This window comes from Xenopus tropicalis, chromosome 8 (genome assembly GCF_000004195.4).
Source record: "Xenopus tropicalis strain Nigerian chromosome 8, UCB_Xtro_10.0, whole genome shotgun sequence".
NCBI lineage: Eukaryota > Metazoa > Chordata > Amphibia > Anura > Pipidae > Xenopus > Xenopus tropicalis.
In genome coordinates this window covers 108,144,438-108,166,012 of record NC_030684.2, presented here as the reverse complement: position 1 = coordinate 108,166,012, position 21,575 = coordinate 108,144,438, and the positions used below count along the sequence as shown (strand labels likewise).

The 21,575-nt window shown below is 42.6% G+C and overlaps 2 protein-coding genes across 11 annotated transcripts in view; one reads left to right on the top strand and one right to left on the bottom strand.

Annotated features, from left to right (window-relative positions):
• ralgapa1 (Ral GTPase activating protein, alpha subunit 1 (catalytic)) overlaps window positions 1-15,786 on the top strand; it is a 112,200-nt gene extending 96,414 nt beyond the window's left edge. For 8 of the 10 annotated variants that reach the window (XM_031890555.1, XM_031890553.1, XM_031890554.1 and 5 more), the window contains 2 exons: window positions 8,707-8,831; window positions 12,320-15,786. In XM_031890555.1, the coding sequence (XP_031746415.1) occupies window positions 8,707-8,831; window positions 12,320-12,465 (271 nt within the window). In that variant the 3' untranslated portion in view covers window positions 12,466-15,786. 10 annotated transcript variants of the gene reach the window in all.
• A 2,147-nt stretch (window positions 15,787-17,933) lies between these two features.
• On the bottom strand, window positions 17,934-20,783 carry insm2 (insulinoma-associated 2). Its single transcript, XM_002935349.5, has one exon. It carries the CDS (start codon window positions 20,696-20,698, stop codon window positions 19,310-19,312), a length of 1,389 nt encoding a protein of 462 aa, XP_002935395.1. The 5' UTR covers window positions 20,699-20,783; the 3' UTR covers window positions 17,934-19,309.
• Window positions 20,784-21,575: the final 792 nt, after the last annotated feature.

Below are 21,575 nucleotides of genomic sequence, written 5' to 3'. Positions count from 1 at the left end.
ACTGCCTGCTCCAACACAACTGCCTACTTCTTTCCTAAATCCTACTTTTATAGAACTCGCCCCTCATCTATCTTTATTCTGTACCCATAGCAACCAATCAGAAGGCCCCTTTTTGATTGCTGCACCTACATTTTATATCATTATGAACTAGTCCTTTTTTTCTTTTCCTGCTTTAACTACTTAAATGTGCCACAAAATTGGATGGACAGAGTGCAGTTGCGGTTACAGCCCGATGTTTGGGTTAAGAGGCCTAAGAAATTAAAATTTCAATAGAGAAGAAGATGTATGCATATCATTAGGAGTGGCCATTGGCTTTGACCTCTGTGTATAGAACTTAACATCTGGTGCTCACAATAGGAGAGTGAGGTATTCCCCCGTCCTAGCTATTTCAGCATCGCCATGCCTGTCACAAAGGCATACACTCATTTAGTATTTGTAACCGCTGTAGCTTTCTCATAAGCACCCGAGGCTGGCCATCCGGGCGGGCATATGTTGCAGCCAGATAGCAGCGCTTGGCTTGCTTGCGTGGATGAAAGCCTAAATCTGTGTCTTTGTTCTTGTAGGCACCAATCAGGGGCAGCAGGAGCTTCCTCTCAGTGGGAAGGGATGACCGACAATTTACACAATAGCAGTATTGTACTGTTGCTAATGTTCCTAAGCAGCTTGACAGCCTGCAATAAGGGGGTTAGGGTATGGCAGGAATCTGTCTCTTGACACCATCTGTATAACCTGGGATTTGATGCTCTGTCTGACGGCTGGATTTGCAGTGTTGCCCATTTCTGACCCTTAGATTCTGCTCATTGAGAGTCATTAAGCAGAAGATAAGCTCTTAGTTCATAGAGTAACCACTTGCCCTTGTTTATCTGTAAGTATATAATCTTATACTCACTTGTGCAAGGTTATACAGCCGAAGACAATTCATTCAGTGGAACTGGGTCTCAAAGTCTCAGATTGTAAAATGATTGTTAGCTTTGCCTTGTATTTAATGTAGGAATGTTAGCACCTTTTAAACTATGGTTTGTAGCCTCCAACCTGGGGATTCTGGGTATTGTAGTTCAAATGAAGCTGCTGGGCCACCGCTTCCGATTTCTGTAGTTTCCTGAATTGAACTGACTGCAAGCCATCTGTACCTCTCTCTGGCACATATATATTGTATTTAAGTATAGATAAATGGGCAGATTGTGAGTCAGGTTCCAGAGCTCAGTCCAGCTGACCCCCCTAGAGGCAGATTGTACATTAGTTTAAACCAATATGCTGCTTATCGGGGAGATATACTCTGTGTCTGACACAATATCTGCCTGTCATTTGTCAGAGCTCACTTAGAGTAATGCAATCAAAGTTTTTTTTGTGCGTTCATAACAATTACAAGATGAAATTGGACGTTAACTGGATTGGTCTATGCATAGATGCAGATAAGCACATCGGACTGGACAATTGAACCTGTCTGGCTGCCTGTGGGAGCGCTAGATTTAACCATGCACCATGTTCTCTCAGGTTTAAATATCATTTATTCTGCCAACGAGTTGAGTTATTAGTGACGGAAAGGCTTTAAAAACATCCTTGTAGTGCCATTTGCGTAGCCTCCCATGTCTGTTGGTGCTGGGTTTATGGGCTGTGTACAAACATTGTGCTCGAAGTGCCGCTTGTGCCATCACCCTAAGGCCAAGGGCACACAGTACCTTTTGTTGCCCACCCTTAGAGGCAGATTTATTAATGTTTTTTTCTGGTTCCCCATATCAATCTTTTTACTGCCAAAAATCACATATTAAGATAAATACAGTTTTTTTGGTATTTATCAAGTGTAAAAACCATGAAAAACTGGCATGTTATGTTGGAGTCAATGGGAGTCTTCCATGTCAAATTGTAACAATTTTTATTTAATTCGAGGTAGACTTTTTCCATTTGTAATCACAAAAAAATTATTAAAAAATCCAAAGTCTTTTTTTTTTTTAATGAGGAGGCATTTGCGCTTTTGTAAAAAGTGAGTTTCCTCGTGGTACAGTAAACTACAGAAATTACACAAATACAGTACACATTTCAATGATGTTTCCATTGGTGGCAATGTAAATCACCTGTCTTATAACAAATGAATTGCGTAACCGCTGGAAATTGCCTTATTTTGATTTAAGTATATGACTGATGATTTACACGGACAACAAAGGAAAGGTATTTTCAGACACTGGAGGAGGTTGAGCGCAGCCTACAGAACGTACTGTGTGCCAGTATTGGCTCAGGGTTTTGGTGACTGTTACTTCTCGTTCATGGATGAGACCGTGAGCAGTCTCTCAGCGCTGCTGGGCTTTAGCTAAGGGGGGGGGAGTAGAGAGACACAAAGCAAAGCAGCCGCTCAGGGGATCTCCCAATCTAGATTAGAGGATTTCATTTGCCATTATTACACTTTGTTTTTTATTCAGTGATTACCCCAGAACTTGGTCTTCAAATTTGCTTAAGTTATTGCTTTATTAGTGCAGGCTTCTCCCCCGCAAAGCCATTAATTTAGCGCCTTTTAATCATGTCCATTATTGTTGTGGCAGATGTCCTAATGCAGGCTCTGCTTGCACAGCCATCAGCACCTGTTCTGGATTTTGAGTCATCTGGTAGCCTGTGGGATTTAGCCAGACATACCAGGAGTCCTCTAATCACTGGCCAGCCAGGCACACAATGCAGGTCCCGCTGATCTCTTCTCTGCACCTTCTTCCCTTATACTGGAGGGCGTGTGGTGCCAAACTCATGTGTCTTTCTCTTTTCTTTCTCACAGTAGTGTACATCTTATTTCTTTCCCAGTTATTATATACATTTCTTTATTGTTTCCCAGCTTCCACCAGTCTTCTCTTTCATTGATCATTTTCTCCAAAAATACAGCTCCCCAGTCCTTACATGTTTATTCCAGTTTCCTTTATCATACTCCTTAGCACAGGAAAAAGGTGATTTAATGTAAGGAAAGTCAGTTCCCTACCAGAAGAGGTGCCAGTGACCCATTCTTGGGTTTTTATCTTTAGTTTTATCTTGTTCTGCTTTGTTAAGCAACTTTTCATAATTGCTCCAGTCAGTAAATGGATTACCATTATGGGAACAATAAGGATTTTTCACTCTCTGTGGGGCTTAAAGGAGAACTAAAGCTAAGCTATACAAGTAGGGCAGAATGCTGTAGATTATGTTTTGGGCTCCAAGGCACCCACAGCCCTTTAGCAGGGAAGATCTGTGCCCCCAAAGATGCCCCAGTAGCTCCCCATCTTCTTTTCTGCTGATTCCCTGCACATGCTCTGTGCTGCTCTCAGTTACTGAGCTTAGGCACCCACTCACAATATACTGTGTATATAGAATATAAATTTAAAAATATAAGGCTGATTAGTAATTCATTCAGATTCAAATTATATGGCAGCTCTGAATCAGTGCAATTAGCATCAGAATGTAATAATCGGCCCTGTAACATCAGCTTATATGATAAACCAGACTCATTTTCTGCTTGATAATTTGCAGCAATCTCTAAGCTTAGCTTCTCAACAGCTGCCCAGAGCCCACTGAGCATGTGCAATGTCACTGACACGTTTAACAAAATCAGTAAGTTCAGTATATACAATATGGCTTGTCAAGTCATATTTTTAGGGTTTAGTTTTTCAAGGTGGCCTTACACTAAAAGATCCACTTGTTTGGCAAGGTCACCAAACATGTAGGCCTTTCCCCAATATGCCCACTGTGAGGTGGCCGATATCAGATTGATCTAATTGTTTGGCCGAAGAGCCAAACGGTCAAATCACATAGATTGGATGTAGGGCGTCGGAGTGAGGACTGAATAAATTAGCTGCTGTGCTCCTCACCTGGATCAGATTTTTAAACCTTCCTAATCTGGTTGATTTTTGGCCAGATATTGGTCAGGTGGGCCTGTCAGAGGGTCCACATTCAGCTAATAAGATGCCGACTCGGTCCGATAGCAACTTATATTGGCCCGTGTATGGCAACTGTCCTGCTGGTTTGCCATCTTCTGGATTCAAAGTCGAACCAATAAAACCTCCTGACCAAGTTAGCAGGTTATTGGGCCTCCTAATAGTCTGCCAACCAATTTCTGGCCAAAAATACGCCAGATTTCAGGCAGGTTAGAATATCCCATCAGAGGAGGAATGCATTAGCTAATCGATACGGTCCTTTTACTGGTCTGCATAGGCCCCTATTAGCATCTGTCCAGCACCTAGGTGGCCATATTGGGAAAGGATCCACTTGTTTGGTGACCTTGCAAAATGATCTGTTTGTGTACGGTCAGCTTTACTATATATATATTCTATTTGTACCATAGGTCTGCCCTAAAACTTTTTCTTATGCCACTTGATTAATCGGATCCAGTTTAACTGCATAAAAATCACATTTAATTAATAGATTCATATAATTAGATTCACATAAAGAGTTGCCCTAGTTGGCCAAATGCAGATGTGCCTGAGGCTGGAAGTTGTGGGTACCATGTTGAATAGTACCTCATGCATTTGAGTCAATCGTACATCAAAAAGCAAAGAGTGAAATCTAACATTTTATTCTCCATGTTTTGCTTACATATGCTAAAAGCTATGCGTCCTCGTGTCACCTATAAAGTGTGAAAGGGGCTTGCCAGCATGCCTAGAGTGATCAGTTAGCGTACCAGTGGGATTTGCACCAGCCCACCTACATACCGCACTTACAATGTGCTAACAAGCTCATTTTGCCCCTCTTGTCTGCCCATAGCTTTTCTCTCTCCCCCCTTCTCCAAGGAATTGCTTGCAAGTTGAGTGAACTAAACATAATGAAAAGCTCCACGGGAGAGAGAAGCAAAAACTGTTTTTTTCCCCTTTGCAGCCAAATAGAAAATTAGTTTGTGTTATACACAAAGGACTTTTTTTATGTGCAAAGGAGACTGCTGTGAATCTGAGGATTCTATTAACTGCAAAGAAATAGGCAGCTGCGAGAGGCTCTTCTTTCAGCCACTTGCTTGTCTATATAGACACACAAATGTACACCTCCAATCAAAAGATTAATGCCCACTATAGAATCTCTAGTGAGTTTTGTCTCACAGGCGGCATTGCCTTATTCTACCTGTAACCTTCTCTCACCGTCATTGAAGCTGCTGCATTCAGAACCCGCAGATACACAATCATTCATGTTTCCTTCTGCAAAGCCTGGGCTGTTCAGCTATTACTGCTGGAAATATATTACAAGGTGTTATTTAGTGTGTAAATAAAGAAATACATGTAGACAAATAGATGCCAATACTGGCAATACTTTTAGAAACACCACATCGTCTACAATATTTATTTGTGCATGTACTGTATGTATACATAGGATAAGACCTTAGGCACAGTCATTGATATAGAGCAGTGCTGTCCAACTGGCGGCCCGCGACCCCCCTCTGTGTGGCCCCCCACCTATCTGGCTGCTTTGATGACTTACCTTTGAGTAAGCTTTAAATGGTATCAGTACTGAGATTAACTGGCCCCCTGCATGGTTCTCACCTCAGATTCAGGCTGTAATCAGGCTGTATTGTTTAAATATGTAATCCCCTGTGTTGTTCACACCTTTTAATCTCTGCATTGTTCACCCCCTGCAGTGTTCACACCTCAGGCTCAGGTTGTAATCACTCCCATTGTTCACTTCTTCACACCTCAGACATAGGTACTGTAGGCAGAGTATGGCACATACAGCCAGCATAGGGCAGGTAGAATATGGCACACACAGGCAGCATATGTCAGAGAGGGTATGGCACACACAGGAAGGGTAGTGCAGGCAGAGTATGGCACACACAGTCAGGGTAGGGCAGGCAGAGTATGGCACACACAGGCAGGGTAGGGCAGGCAGAGTATGACACACAGAGGCAGCATAGGGAAGGCAGAGTATGGCACACACAGGCAGGGTAGGGCAGGCAGAGTATGGCACACACAGACAGCATAGGACAGGCAGAGTGCTACCTGTGTGTGCCATACTCTGCTTGCCCTATGCTGCTTGTGGGAGGTGAACCTGGCAGGGTTTTTTTGTGGGAGTTTGTTAGCAGTTGGATGGTCCCTAAGGTGTGTAATTATGTACTGGGGGTTGCTCTGCAATCCACAGGGGAGGAGGAGGCATATGGAATTATATATGTATATCTTAATATGACAATTATTTCACATATGAATGATGGTTGATATCCCCACAGTAAGGACCAAGCATTTGGGATTTTGCTGTGCTACCACCATTGTGATAAAATAGGTGTGGTTTGAAGTGGGTGTGGTTTCAAAAAGGGGAGTGGTCAAAACTGGCTTCCATTAGCGGCCCTCCACCATGTACGCTAGAGAAATTCCGGCCCTCGACACCGTAGAAGTTGGACAGCACTGATATAGAGTATATATCTATAAACAGAGTATTGAACTAAACAATTTGCTTTCAGCACACCATGAACATGAACATTTTTCATATTGGATAAATGGAAGTTGTGACTTTTCAATCACAACAGTGTTATAGGCATAGTGTACTCATAGACATGCAAGTGGGGTGTTGTATGTTTCTATGCATTGATTTTCTATTCCCTATTTGTGTTTTAATCAAAAGTCTGTATTGGTGCATTTGATTTGGGGGGGGGCTCATGTGCAATTGTTTGTCACCCGCTTTGACTTTGGCTGGAATGTACCAAATCTGAGGATAAAGGTGGTCATAGATGCACAGATAAAGTTGTTCTGTATAATTATATGAGCTTGTATGGGGACCTGTTGATCCCAGGTATTATCAATATACTATAGATATCTGTCAGTTTGGGCATTGGGTGGTTTAAAAAAATTCTGCCCATGCCAATAGGGCTAGAACTAGGGGTAGGCAGGAGAGGCCTATGCAGAGGTGCTCTGGCTTACTATAAGTTCCTAAAAGGGCGAGTGGTAGTGGTCCACGTTGGTAAGTGAGTAGAGGCGGGGTGGGGGGGTGCGGGGAGGTGACAATGGGCTAGTAAAGTGGTGTTGATATGTGGGCCAGGGGGTCAATAGGGACAAGAGGTATTTGCCTTGTCCCAACACTGAATGCCTATATCAGTCAATTTAGCCACAGCTCCTCTTCACTTGCTGCTCTGAGCATTGGTTCTTATTGCACAAACAACTGGAAAATAGAAAGGCAGCCATACCATGCGTGACCCCTCACGTTCCTGTCCTATTGCCTGATGAGTCTAGAGCGTACCAGATCAGCTTGTGTGTGGCCCCTTTAGAATGAACTAAAACAATATTATATAAGACAATATTCACAGTTTAAAGCATGACCGACATCTAAGGAGCAGGTTTAATAAGACTTCTAGGAAAATGTGGAAAATGCTTTTTTTTATCAAATAAAGTTCATACATCGTTCTTCTTAGTATGTATAGCTTATTGAAAGGTCACTTTGTGCAAGATCCAGCTAATTATAAAGAGGAAGCTCATCTTTTCTATTATTAGCAACTTTTCAATTGGTCTTCATTTTTTTATAGTTTTTTAATCTTTACCTTCCTCTTCTGCCTCTTTTCAGTTTTAAAATGGAGGTCACTGACTTCTGCATCGATAAACAACTGCTATTTAAGGCTACAATTTTATTGCTACTTTTATTTTTTATCTTTCTATTCAGGCCCTCTCCTATTCATCTTGTAGTCTCTCATTTAAACCACTGTCTGTTTGCTAGGTAAATTGTTCCCTAGCAACCACAAAAAAATGAGGGCAAGTTGCCTTAGTATATCACTGTCTATAATACATCATACAAAAGTTTACTTAATTGAAGTTTAATGGTAAACTACCCCATAAAGCTGTGTTTAGTTCTCCTTAATTATATGCCTGTGTCATTTTATGGTGAGGAGTAAGCCCCAAAGCCCCCAGGATATTGCTACTGCTGTACTTACAGGTCCACTAACACCTGCTCCTGAGATAAGTACAGTAAGTAGTGAGTGGCATGGCTCCATGGGAAGAAGAACTTAATTATACCTTATAAATTTAGACATTGCCCCTAAAGGGAAGTCCTGGCCTCCTATTTTAATTTTAAACCATAATAACACATTTCCCCACAATATTTCATTTTTTTTTTTTTTTTCAAGAAATGTGAATTTGAGAAAGAAAGGCAGCAGGATACTTATTTCATCCTAATAACAGTATGCAGTTGCCCACAGCTCACACATTCACTATTTACTTACAAGCTTTTGTCAGCTTAAAACAAATCATTGTTTTTTAATGCTTCTGCATTCAAAATACATTTCTAAAATAAATCTGAATCCTTATTGGCAAATTTAGCTTACATGGATGCCAATTTAACGGGATATATAATATAAAGTTGGTCATTTCCCTATGGAACTGTATATTATGAGACCTATCACCCAGTCCGTCTATGCCCTATAAGAAAGTTCATTTGATATAAGAAGTTTATTCAATATAAGAGAAAGTTGATTTAATACAAAGGAAAGGTTCATTGTGTACAAGAGAAAGTTCATTTGATATAAGAGAAAGTTCATTTGATATAAGAGAAAGTTCATTTGATATAAGAGAATGTTCATTTGATATAAGAGAAAGTTCATTTGATATAAGAGAAATTTTATATGATGATGATTTATACAAAGACATTTTAGATAACAAGATGTATATGACTAGTTGGCATTTATACCCCTGATCTAATGTATGTGCTTCGTGGTACAACTTGTTGTGGCAGAGAGAAAGTGGCTATAAGTGAATGAATGAACCCGTTCCACAAATATTTTCCTTAACCTCTTGAAATCAGCTTTGAGGAACGGATGCGATACTTGGATTCAATCACACAGCAGCATTTGGAACCCACCACCTTTGAAGACTACGCTGCCCAGGTGTTCTGCCCAGTGCCGCACAATCCCCTCCAGCTGAATGCACGTAAGTCAGAACTGTGGGAATACTGGGATGAGTATAAGGATGGGTAAAGGGAGCTAAGCATTTCTGAGGTGAAGATGCCCTATAAACATTATGCTGAAGGGTTGCAATTAATTTTCCTATAAACTTGAAGACCCCCTTTTGCACTTTTTTAAAACCAAAAGTGTGAAGAACATTAGGTTAGTTTATCAAATAGCTCACTAAATAAATATGCATTTATATAACTGCTAGAGCTGCCCTTGATATAAAACTAGGTCTGGCCCTTAGCTAGATGTGGCCCGCAGTGAGCTGCATGGATACTGACCTACATGACAAGGCAAAAACTAGCAGAGACATCGTTAATTTGTTTGCTAATTACTAACTTAATGCTGTGGAGAAATTCAGGGACTCCTGTGGCTAACAAGTGGATTGATTTCTGCAGTGGCTTCTTACTCAAAGCTTTGTATGGGGCAGGCCCTATAGTCTCAGTGCTCGGCCAGTTGGAACTCTCCTGCTCTTTAAAGTAGAATGGCCAGGAAGGCAAAGACGTACCAAAGCATTTGCTCAGAGATGCCTAGGACCTGTTGGTGATAAAACATTGCTGATGAGTTGAGAATGAGAGTTTTTGATACATGCAAAGTAATAGCTGCATTGGATTCCTTACATAACTATGCCCTGTACTATAAATTGTACTTATTTTTAATCTCGTCATTTCTGTATGTAGAGTGTGCTTTGTGGACTATAGATTTGCTCATATTCGACTGCTGTGTGCATCCTGCTATTGCTTAGAGCTCGCAGAGGACTCACCCCATGGCACTTATGGGTCATTTAAACCCATACCCCTCCCACAACTTCAGGCACTAAGAGGACTGCAAATACATTCCTTGTTGCTCACTTACACTTGACTTGTGGCAGCAGAGTTCCATTGTGAACCTCATTCTGGACTGATAACCCGGCTTGAGTTTCAGAGCACAGCGGCTTTGTTCTTGCCTACAGGGCCCCATGTGCCTGCAGATGCCTACATGCCTCCCCCCCACCCAACCCCTATAAAACACAGGCAGCACTGTATTCATCAGAGTAGCTCCAGGTCACTGTGCTCTATTCAGCCCTTGTAATGTGAATTTGTGACACATCGGAGTCAAGCTGCTGTAAAAATAATTGGGCTCTGAACAATCTGACACCATCCATCTACTTAAGTTATGCAGTTTGTGCCAATATAAAACCCTTATTTGTGAAGTAGGCTCTTCGTGTGATGATGGATTGTCTGTCTTCATTTTCCCAACATGTCATTTTCCTGTTCTTCAGTAAGCTATGCTGGTGATTGGGCAGAGCCAACTCTTAGCCTGGGCTGCTGGTGATTGGGCAGAGCCAACTCTTAGCCTGGGCTGCTGGTGATTGGGCAGACCCAACTCTTAGCCTGGGCTGCTGGTGATTGGGCAGACCCAACTCTTAGCCTGGGCTGCTGGTGATTGGGCAGACCCAACTCTTAGCCTGGGCTCCTGCCCTCCATGCATAATAGCCAGCTTTGTGTTAGTATTGGGGTCAAATTCTCAGCAGTATATGTTTTTAATGTTTAAAGGGGATGCAGGATATGAACCTAATTGTTCTTAAAATAATAAAAATAAATAGAATGTTTGAAGTTATTTCAGAACCTCCTTAGCTCATAAAAGATGCTTATAAGGCCAGCTTCCCCAAGTTAAAGGAACAGTAACACCAAAAAATGAAAATGCTTTAAAGTAATAAAAATATAATGCACTGTTGCCCTGCACTGGTAAAACTGGGGTGTTTGCTACAGTAACACTACTATAATTTATATAATAAGCTGCTGTGTAGCCATGGGGGCAGCCATTCAAGCTGGAAAAAAAGGAGAAAAGGCACAGGTTACATAGCAGATAACAGAGAAGTTCTGTAGTATACAATAGTGTTTTATCTGTTATCTGCTATGTGCCTGTGCCTTTTCTCCTTTGAATGGCTGCCCCCATGGCTACATAGCAGCTGATTTATATAAATTATAGTAGACTTTCTGAAGTAAACACACAACTTTTACCAGTGCAGGGCAGCAGCACATTATATTTTAGTTACTTTTATACACTTTCATTTTTTGGTGTTACTGTTCCTTTAATGAGGAGGAGCTAATTAAAGCCAATGCATAAACCCATCGTTCCATTGTAGCTATTCACTTAGCCTCCCATGCTAATCCTTTAAAGCTCTGCAGAATAAACAAGTCTTTCAAGATGGTCTTCTAATTTGACATTAGTGACCCTAGCTAAGACTGGGGAGTGTACATGCCGGCCCTACTAGCATTGGCCAATCAATACTGGCTGCTGTTAGTTTAGGAACAATAAGCCATAGCCTCAGTATTCTCGTGTGAAACCAGTTTGTATTGATTATTGCTGTGATCGGTTCCCAATTAGGGACTAATGCAGAATATTCTGCTACAATCCTGTCTGCAATGATCTGTGCTCTGTGCATCTCTTGTGATTGGCCCAGCCCTCTGGTGAAATTGTTGATTTATACTTTATATTTGTCACATCCAGTCAATCTGTTTAATCTCTGTTCGCAATTTGATTTGTATTCTTTTGTTTTCTTTTATTATTTTCCTTCTTCAGATCATTAAATCTGTTCTGTTTATCCAAGGTAAGACCTTTCTCTGCCCGTCTCCTTCCGTGAGATTCAGCACCTGCCTTTTATCCTTTCCTTTTCTGTCTGTAAATCACTGCATGAATATTGGGCAATACACACACTAAAAGATCTCTCAGCACCGCACCTTGTGTACTGCTTGTAACTGGTGTATGGCTAATACTAATTTGCTTTGTACGAACCACCACATGACAAATCATTGTGTATGCACGTTGGTGTTGCCCAGCATGGCCCATTCAGCCCCATGTCTATAGCAAACAGTTATTTGCCTTCTTCCTGCTGATCTCATTGCTGCCTGATTCCAGTCTGCGTGACCAATGCCTGCATTATGAGCAAAGAGCATGGCAAATTGCACCATTGCTAAACATTAAGTAAATTGTACCTCATGGAATATTATGGCATCAACTTTTTGCATGAAGGGAAGAAAATTGGTTTAAGGCCTGTGGCACACAGTGGGGATATTGAGGATGCCATATTCTATTACTGAGCATGGCCAGAGCTATTTTATTCATATTTCTATGTGGAACACCATTAAGACGTGTGACTTTCCTAATATGATAGTATAAAGCTGGCCACATATCTGCTTGTTTAGTAAGGTGTTTCCCCAATATGCCCACCTTGATGTCAGATCCAATTGTTTGACCCTACAGCCAGATATCAGTTATGTAGGCCCAGCAGAGGGCCCTATACATGGGCACATAAGCTGTCAACTCTGACTGAAGGAGCCAAATTGGCAGCTACAATCTGCCCACGTATGGCACTCTCCCTAATGATTTAAAATCACGTTAGAATTTTGTTCAGTGTTTATAGTGTATCTGCAACATGTGAGGAACATGTGAGACCTACCTTTGTTCTCCCGTGTCATTGGCCAGGGCCTTGCCCAACGAAAGAGCAAGATGAGAACGTATCGCCTCCGGGGGATGGATCAGAACTGGCTTTTTCTTTGTCACCACGGAGCAGCAAAAGTCGCATGTCCATAAAGCTCCGGCGTTCCTCTGGCTCTGCCAACAAAACCTGAGTCTTCACTTCATAGTCTGAGTGTCTCCAATCACTGGCGGTGCCATTTTAGGACAAGTTCAGGCACTCGAAATTCACTCCAGACTTTATACTTCCTGTGTTTTTATGCTAGTTTTTCCACATTTTATTTGAGTGAACAACACTGGACTTTTAGACCTTATTTAATATTTTAGCCTGATACCTGTGTTTTTAATTCTTTACAATGCAGGGTGCCATATGTATATCTTTGCAGCTTTTAATCCTCTATTACTGGGTCTTTAAAAGGCTGAAATGATGCCTGAAAAGCGAACATTCAGTGAGCTCTTGTAGCTATGCCATTTTTGTGTTCTCCATGTTGTATATTTATTCACTATATTATTATTACCAGAGGCTTATTTTCCTCTTTTTTTTTTAACCCGTTTTCTCTGGGTCAACACAGAAATGAAACATAGATCTAAACTGTTGTTTCACTGATCATGATCTGATTTTGAAAGATCTCTTGTATAAATATGTCTATGGCTTTTTGGTACAATGAAACCTAAAGAGATTCCAGATTAAAGATAAATGTAGCACAGCAACTCACTATTTTTATACATGTATTATTTGTTTTATATATATAATATATATATTTCTTTCACAGGCCTGATTTTATTTAAAAAAAAACCAAGGTGTTCTTTAGCGCAGGGGTTGCATTGAGAAGAAGATGGATTTTTTTTTTTTTAGCAGAATGTGTTAGTGCTTCTCATTAGCAGATAAGCCGGGGTCCCGAGAGGTGTCTTTGCTTGTATCCCTTTAAATAAGGATCATTCCACTTCACCAAAATATTATTTGAGGTTTTATTGTTGTTTTTTTAATATGCCAATTGAGTTATTATATGACATTATCATTGCATGTAAATGAATTGTGTTACACATGGCCTTGTATGTGCTCAATGGTCTGTGCCTTGGCAACAAAGCATTGCTGTATTATAGAAGGCATGAATCCAGTAATTAATGTTGCCCTTCAAGACCATGAATGACCCTCTGTAAATTGGCCTTCAGGCCTGAGTGCTTCTAAAGTCATGGACTCAAACCCGTTTCCAACGGCTTCTTCTCTAGTGGGGCCCAAACGACCTACGGGATACTGGTCTGATATCATTTCACATGGATTGTTCTTCTATGTTCCAATCATGTAACTCCCTGCATTGTCTCTATTGATTCCTGTTTTCCTTATTATGTGTCTTTGTTTTCTTTTAAGAGTGTAAACTGTATCTTGTCACGCTTGCTGTTAGAGCACTGATACCGAGCACCATGTCTTCTATAGAAACTATACAGAACGTGCATCTTATTCTATTCAAATCTGCTCATTAAAAGTTCCTGCTGCTTTACTTGTCCTTCCTGAGAGGAGAGCAAACCACTAGAGCGCCATTATCAGAGGCAGTTCCAGTGTGTAGCCTCCATGTGTGGCTGTAATATGGCTGCTTTTCTTGCACAGTTACAGTTAGTGCATCTTTATAGCTCTAGAAACTACATTTTTCACAAATACTTTGCTTTCCATTATATTGCTCTATCCTGCCTGCAAGCCAAATTGTGAGCTACAAGTAAAAACACTACATATCATTTTAAGCTTTGTTTTTAACAACGATAACCCACAGTACCCATAATACCTGTCCTATCAGTGCTTTCATATTAACATACCTCATTATTCCTCCTTATTCCTCATATGTCAGTGGGTACCCACTATTGTAACAGCTGCTCTGTAAGTGCCCGACTGTCACCTGGTGGGAAGGGAGAGCAAGCCATAGGAAAGGCCACTGGCAAGGAGAGCCCAATTAAGAGACCTCATTAGATGAGGTGTAATTGTCACTTTATGTTTGATTCTACTATTAGTGGCACCCAAATAATTCAAGGTTTTTATTACACATGAATGTCCATTTTGTGTTTATTTTTTCCCTCAAAGTCTCTGTCTGTAACTAATGCTCCTGTGGGAGACTTTGTGACATTCCGAAGGCACTGTATTCAAGTGCCATTCCCCTACCGAAGCTCATTGAAATCAGAAGGAGCACAGGAGATGGGCAGAAGGGAGGGTGATACTAAAGACAGATGTTGGCATGTAGCCCACCTTCTTGCCAGGATAGGCGACCTTGTAGCCAGATAGCCAGCAATTAGAATTCTAGAGCAGGGAGAGGCCATGTTTATTGTTATATGTAGTCATCCTTATTCTAGTAACCTCTGCATTTGTATTAAGTATCTGCAGCGGATCCTTTGCCTGTTGTGCCAAATAAATCCTGTGTATGAGGCCTGAAATAAACACAGTAGTGATGAGCAAAGGGGGTTACATGAATGTGATGCAGCAACAAACTGATTCAGTTGCCCATGTTCTACCACAAGGGGCGCTAGTCATTCTTGGTCTTAATAGGCAGTTATGTGGCGCTCACTATTATGCAAGCAATTATTAATATGCCTTTTTAATAAAGTCTAGATCATGAACAATGTACTTGTTGTCTTATGTTAAAACTCTCTAAAATAATGAGCTTAATGGGGGCAGAATCGTGTACCCCAGCTAAGGGGCTATGAATGCTTTATCTTTCCAATAGGTTTCAGTAGAATTGGTCGGACATTAAACTATTCGTCCTATGAACTGTTAGTAAGTGCTGAGTATGCTTCTGACCAGAGCATCTCTGTCGCCCATAGCAATCAACTGCTTTTGACTTTCAGAGACTTGGTTCATAAGTGCTTTGTACCATGGATATATATCTGACCTAGTCAGGGGACCAACTGGCCATGGGAAGGCAAAGCAAATTTCTGCTACACAAATGGATGGTATCCCTTAGTCTCAGTGTAATGGTGGTTTCATTGATTATTTGGCTCCATTTTGCTCTTCATGTTTTGCACATCTCTTGACCATAGCCCATTATTGTAATTGGTATTGGCAAGTGGCCCCCAACATGAGGAATGTGTGACTGATATTCAGATAAAAATGACTTCATATATTCTTACTGTATAGTGATAGTTTTTAAATGAAAGTGGGTATGCCTTTTAGCATGCTTGGTCATTTATCCCTTCTAATACCTTCTCACTATGCTCTTTGAGAGTTCATGTCTTTCCATTTCAAGTTGTAGGCGCTAGGTTGCAAGGGCTCCTATTCTCTAACACCCAGCCAGATAAGTGATGTTCTGCACTGCCATATAATAGCTGCTGTACGGTTTCTCTCACGTGGGCATTGTATGACTTGCATGTGTATCTGACCCAGCTGTGGAGATCTCAGCATGTAATGTCATTTCACGCCTGTTTATGCCCACATGTAAAGGGCTAGAAAAGACCACATTCTATTTAATAATACAATAAACTATTCTTACCACTTCCTTTGCCTTCCTGACTTCTTATTTCATTGTGTTCATCTTTATAATCCATAAAAAAGGCAACATCTCAAGAATGAGAGGGAGAACTCTGGCCGAAGTATTGTAGAGACCCTGGACTTGGCATTTCTGTAGTAATGCGAACGGCCCATAACTTATATAATTTATATATTATTATAGTTATAATGGGGCTCACCCAATCTCTCCTAGAAACCCCAGGTCCCTCTTGAGCAGGTGAGGCAACTTCCCAAGTTTAATAGGTAATCAGTGCCAATTAGGAAAAGCAATCAGGGTGCCTGGGCCCTAAACCCGTAGTCTCCAGGAGTGTTAGAAACATCTAATAAAGTTGTTTTTTTAAACACCAGTTGACCAAAAGGATATTAGCCAAAGCAAGACTGTAGTCCATCCATTTACATGCAATGCAATTTCATTAAATAACATCACAGTCACAACAATGAAGCTTGGTGAGTATAGATAAAAGAGCATCTGTGTTTGTCACATACCATGAAGTCCACTTCAACACACACAACAGAAAAGGTATTTAGATTTGGCCTTTCTATGTATGTGAGGTAGGGGCCCTCCACTCCTGATTAAACCACACTTTTACAACTAAATATAATACCATGAATATATGCAATTTTAACTGTTTAGCCAGTGGAATCCATTTCCTCTCACTTTGAATTCCTCTTCAATGATATCTCTAGCTATAATGTACTAGTCCTATACAGCAATACCTGTATTAAACACCCCCCAATAGCTACTGTTAAGCACCCAATGAGAGAATAGTGTATGGACTGTACCACACCCGCCTTCCAACCAAATGATGGTTAAACACAAGTCACCATTCCATACAGCTTCTTGGCTTCTTCCCAATTGTCCAGACTTGAGTCTTCCAAGTGTTAAACCCAGAAGACCAAATATAGTTATTACATCCCTAGCACCATACTGTATGTTCCTCTAGCAAAATCAGGGAGAGAGGACCAGAGGTTTTTGGCAGAAGAGACTGTTCAGGCATCTGAGGTTTCTACATGAACTTGTACCTGTTGAACCCCTAGACTGGATCTGCCCCATTTTTTGGTCAAAGGTCACACAGGGAGGAGAAAAGGGGGGAGAATTAATCAATGCTTGAGTTGATTTTTTTTTTTTTTTTTTTTTACAATTCCAGTTTCTTCGAGCTAAAAAAAACTTGAACAACAAGAACAGAAAGCTGGATACACATGGCATTTAGAAGCCGTGATTTGGGCCATGGGGACTGTAACTAAATACTGACTTAATAGGGGTCTTTGCAAATGAAAAAAATACTATTTTTTTTCTTCCTATGATTTAAAGCTTTGAGGAATAAAATGTAACTGCACTTTACCAATTGCAAATATGTTGCTTTATAACCCACTCATTCCTGTAGTATTGTTTCCTACTATTCACTTATGAAATGAACTAAACATGGGGTATACCTACAGTATACTCACAGATATGATGAATTATACACACCAGTTAGCCCAGCTTTGATGAAGAGGATGAGACGTGTGTGCTACGTGTGCAAATACAAGTGCACAAGTTACTAAGCATAACGTAACTATGGTGCTCAGGGATAGAGGGGCTTCCCGGGACACCAACTGATGCACATTCACAATATGTCTGGGATGCAAAATGCATTGTATTTCACATTCATTGGGTCTGATCATTTTCCCTAAAGTTTGGGATGCAGAATAATGTTGATAGCAGTCCGGCCTTTGAGCCACATAGTCATATAACAGGGCCCCTTTTTCTCCTCCTTGTTTGTGGGCAACCCTCCTCAACCCCCTTGCACCATCAGATACTGTAGCAGCATTTGTACAGATCTAGAATACACTGGCACATTTGATAAAGGAAATAAACAACCTTTGCCCAGTATCATTCTATGTGGCGCCCCAAAACAGAGCTGAGCACCAGTGCAGTTGTTCACTTGTGGAATAGGGGAGACACACTGTATGAGCCTCTTACTTACTTTATAGTGAGTGTCCATTTAAAGCCTGGGATTCTGACTGAGGGATAATTCCAAAGCTACACAGATGCTAATCCTTCATACTATATATCCGCAGTCAGTCAAATGGTCTGATAATTGCCCAGGTAACAATGCCCCGGCACATTTGTAGGCACACACAATACAATTAACACCGGTCTTTAATGTCGCCTTTATTGTTCCCGAGTGCTTAACACTGTGACTTAAAAGAACACGTTGGGTTTAACAGCATAAAGAGCAAAATTATACGGTGTTCAAGGAGCAGCGAGGATTTAACAGCCTTTGGGAGTCTTACTGTAATGTAAGTTTGCAATAAGCTTTTTTATTACAAAAATAAATAATTCCAACTAATCCCTTTTCAGGTTATTCTGTTTATACGGAGCTACACGGAGCCTTGGCGTGGAGAGACTTGCATGTAATTGCCAGTAGGGAGCTGCCATTACTTAGTCCTTTTGGAATGATTTAATTACACATGAGCCCACAAGCCTTGCCGGCTGTATATTCCTATCTGTCAGCTGTTTGCCCCTTGCCTATGGCTCCTGGTGGTGCTTTAGGCATTGTAGGAAATGAGAAGAACAGCTGAATGCATGAAACCTTTGGTATATTTTCTTTTGCCCACTAAACAATTTAGACACAATGTATATATCACTGTTTCACAGAGTCCTTAGTGGAAGGCAGCTAATAATGACCTATAGGCTCACAAGTTGCACATAGAGATACCCAGAGGCCAAAGCACTAATGCCAATAGCTACACCAGACTGTCAGGGAGGGACTGTTCCACTACTGGGGTGCTGGGGGGGGAGGATTAATGGAACTATGGTGTATATTTATTAAAAATGATACTAGAACACCCCCCCCTCCCCCGTGAAACTCTGCAGCTTTATATTTGTTTCCAACAGATTTTGGGGGGCATATTTATCAATGGGTGTAAGGAAAAGTTCACAATCTGATAAATACATCTTTAAAAATCCCAAAGACATGAATAGAGAGGCAGGTTTCACTAGAATGGACTGTGGGTGTTCTAGTTTCTCCCTGTGGTAAGTATGCCCCCATGATTATAAAGTTGTACAGAGTATGGGAGATATGGGGAGGGAGAATATCTGACACCCATAGACTTATTAGGTTTCTGGGAAGAGGCTGCACAGCTATTCCAAACATTATATAAGCAGCCTGCAGCCTCTGGATGTTGTTGAATTATACCTCCCAGCATCCCCTGACAGCCACAGATACAGTCAGGCTGCGATTACCTTATTGGCCATAAGCCGACAATACACTACTGGCTTTGGATCTGGAAAGTGAACGGTTGCTGGTGCAACTATTTGGCTGTGGAAATAACATACAAACACTGAACTGACTAAACCGGGAACGTCCATCCTGCGGCCCTCCAGCTGTTGTTGGATTACAACTCCCCAATATCCGCTCCAGGGGTGTGAGAGTTGTAGTTCCACGGCAGCTGTAGGGATGCAGGTTGGACGCCCCTACACCGAACGATAGAGATACATGGCAGCAATGACAGGGGGTACAATGCCTTTAACAGCCCGGGGGCCCCATAGGCAGGTCCTGCCCGCTCCCTGCGGAGTGGCATTTGCTCATGTGCAAGGTGAGTCCCGGGGAGCTGAAGAAGGCAGTGGGACAACGTTCGCAGGGGAAGATTTGCTGCCCTCCTTCGGCCATCAGAGAGTCTTCCAGAGGGATGAGCAGCTCCTCCCTGACGGCGTGCCACAGCCGGTGCTTGTCCCTGATGTCCATGGAAGGGAAGTGCACTCCGCACAGGGTACAGGGGTAAGTGAGCGGCCCCCTCTCCATGGGGCTGTAGGGCTGGTGGCTGAGGAGGTGCTTGCGGAGATAGGCCTGCCGGCGGAATCGCTTGTGGCAATAGGGACAGTCGAACGCCTCCTCCTCCCCATCGTCCGATCCAGCCCGGGGCAGGGGGGCGCCCGTACCCGCCGCTCGGCTCAGGAAGGGGGAGCTGTCCGCTGGGAGATGGTGCTGATCGCTGCGCTGGGAGCTGTCCGCCGCCTGCTGGTGCTGAACTGGCGATTCCAGCAAACTCAACGGGACACTGCGGGGGGCGCTGCTGTTCTCTTTCCCTTCCAGTTCGCTGTGCGGCTTCTTCCCTCCTGCCCCCCCGTCAGCCCCCGGCGCCCTGGGCTTGTGCCACCTCCTGTGAGACGCCAGGTTTGCGGGGCAGCTAAATATTTTATCGCACTCGGGGCACCGATATTCGACCCGGACGATCCTGGAGCATTTGTGCTGTGCCAGGGCGAAAGGGTCGGGGTACTGCTCCTTGCAGAGCTGGCATATAAACTCCCCCAGCGGGGGGCGCTTGCCCAGGGGGCTGCGGGACTTGCACTCCGGATCCTCCGCTTTAATCTTCAGCCCCAGGACGGGAGAAGTGGTGACTTCGTCTGTAAAGTTCAGCTTCCTGGTGACTTTGCTCTTCTTAGGGGGGCACTTGGTGAATCTGGGGGCGTCCCTGGCACAGAGGTTCCCATGGAGCTTTCCCTCGGGAGTCAGGAAGGGATTGTGATTAATCAGCAGCTTCTCCATTGAGACCAACGACGCTGCGACCGGGAAGGACTCCCCAGTAGCAGGGGAGCTGGGGTACCTTTTAAAGAAGGTCGTTTTCATCTCTAAGCCGGTCGGCTGCACTGGGCTGTAAGGCAGTTGGCTCCAGCTGCCAGTCCCATCCTGTCTGATAGGCGATGTGTCGGAACTAACTTTAGAGTAACTCTGTGCGACCTTTGTGCCTTCCTTTTCGGCTGGGACTGAGTCCGGAGGTGAGCTTGGGATGTGAGGGCTGGGAGGCTCCGGGGCTGGAAGGAAAGGGACTGACTGCTGCGGGGAAGAAGCACCACAAGGGACCCTGTAAGTCCCGCAGCCTTTCTTGCTTCTCTTGACTAAAAAGCCTCTCGGCATCTTCCCCCTTGGCCCCAAGTGCTACAGGTTGGATGAAAGCCAAGTTGGCTGCGAAATAATGAGGAAAGCGTCTGCCTTCATAGCCCCGGCCACTGCTTTTATAGCCCGGCACAGAAATGCCATCCATTCACTTACACACAGGCCAGTGGCCGCCAATCAGGAGTTAGAGAATCGCTGGTGGGCGTGGCACAGTGCAAAAGCCTTCAGCCTTGTCACTCAATACCTGAGTCGATCCATAGTCACTTATCTTGATCTGTGAGAGGTACAGTTCTGCTCATCGTGTAGCTAAACCTGATCTATGCAACAAGGAATAAGTAGCTGGTTAAACGGGACTTGCTTCTATGTTTCCCTATGCGATGAACACCAGTGTGAGAATAAATAAGCTGGGCCTATTCCTCATGGTGCTGCCCTGTGTAATGCTAACAGCCCCCCCTTACTCCTGGGGTCCTGTTGTAACTGCCAGTCCCCTCTATCCTCTATCTAGCTTGGCCAGACACAAACAGGTGCTACATTTCCATGCATCATTTCATTTGTAGCTTACTTCTGAAACTTTGAAATGTTTGTAAGGAATTTAAAACAACTTTTTGGCATGAGATGAAATGTTTGCTGATATGTTACAGTATAGGTAGGATTAGAACTTGGGGAGATAAGAGAAGTGCTGTCAGACAAGATCAACAATAATAGAGAGCAGAGTCAGTGTTGCACAGTGAATGCTGGGAAAGAGACTGATGGGTATGGGGCCCCATGATAAGTGATGGCAGCCCTGAGCATGACAGCTTCATTCAAACAGATTCATTCTTGTTATTACTGTATTATATTTACAACTTAGCTTTATATTTTTGCCTTTTCCTGTTTAAGTTGCAGTCTGCCAATGAAA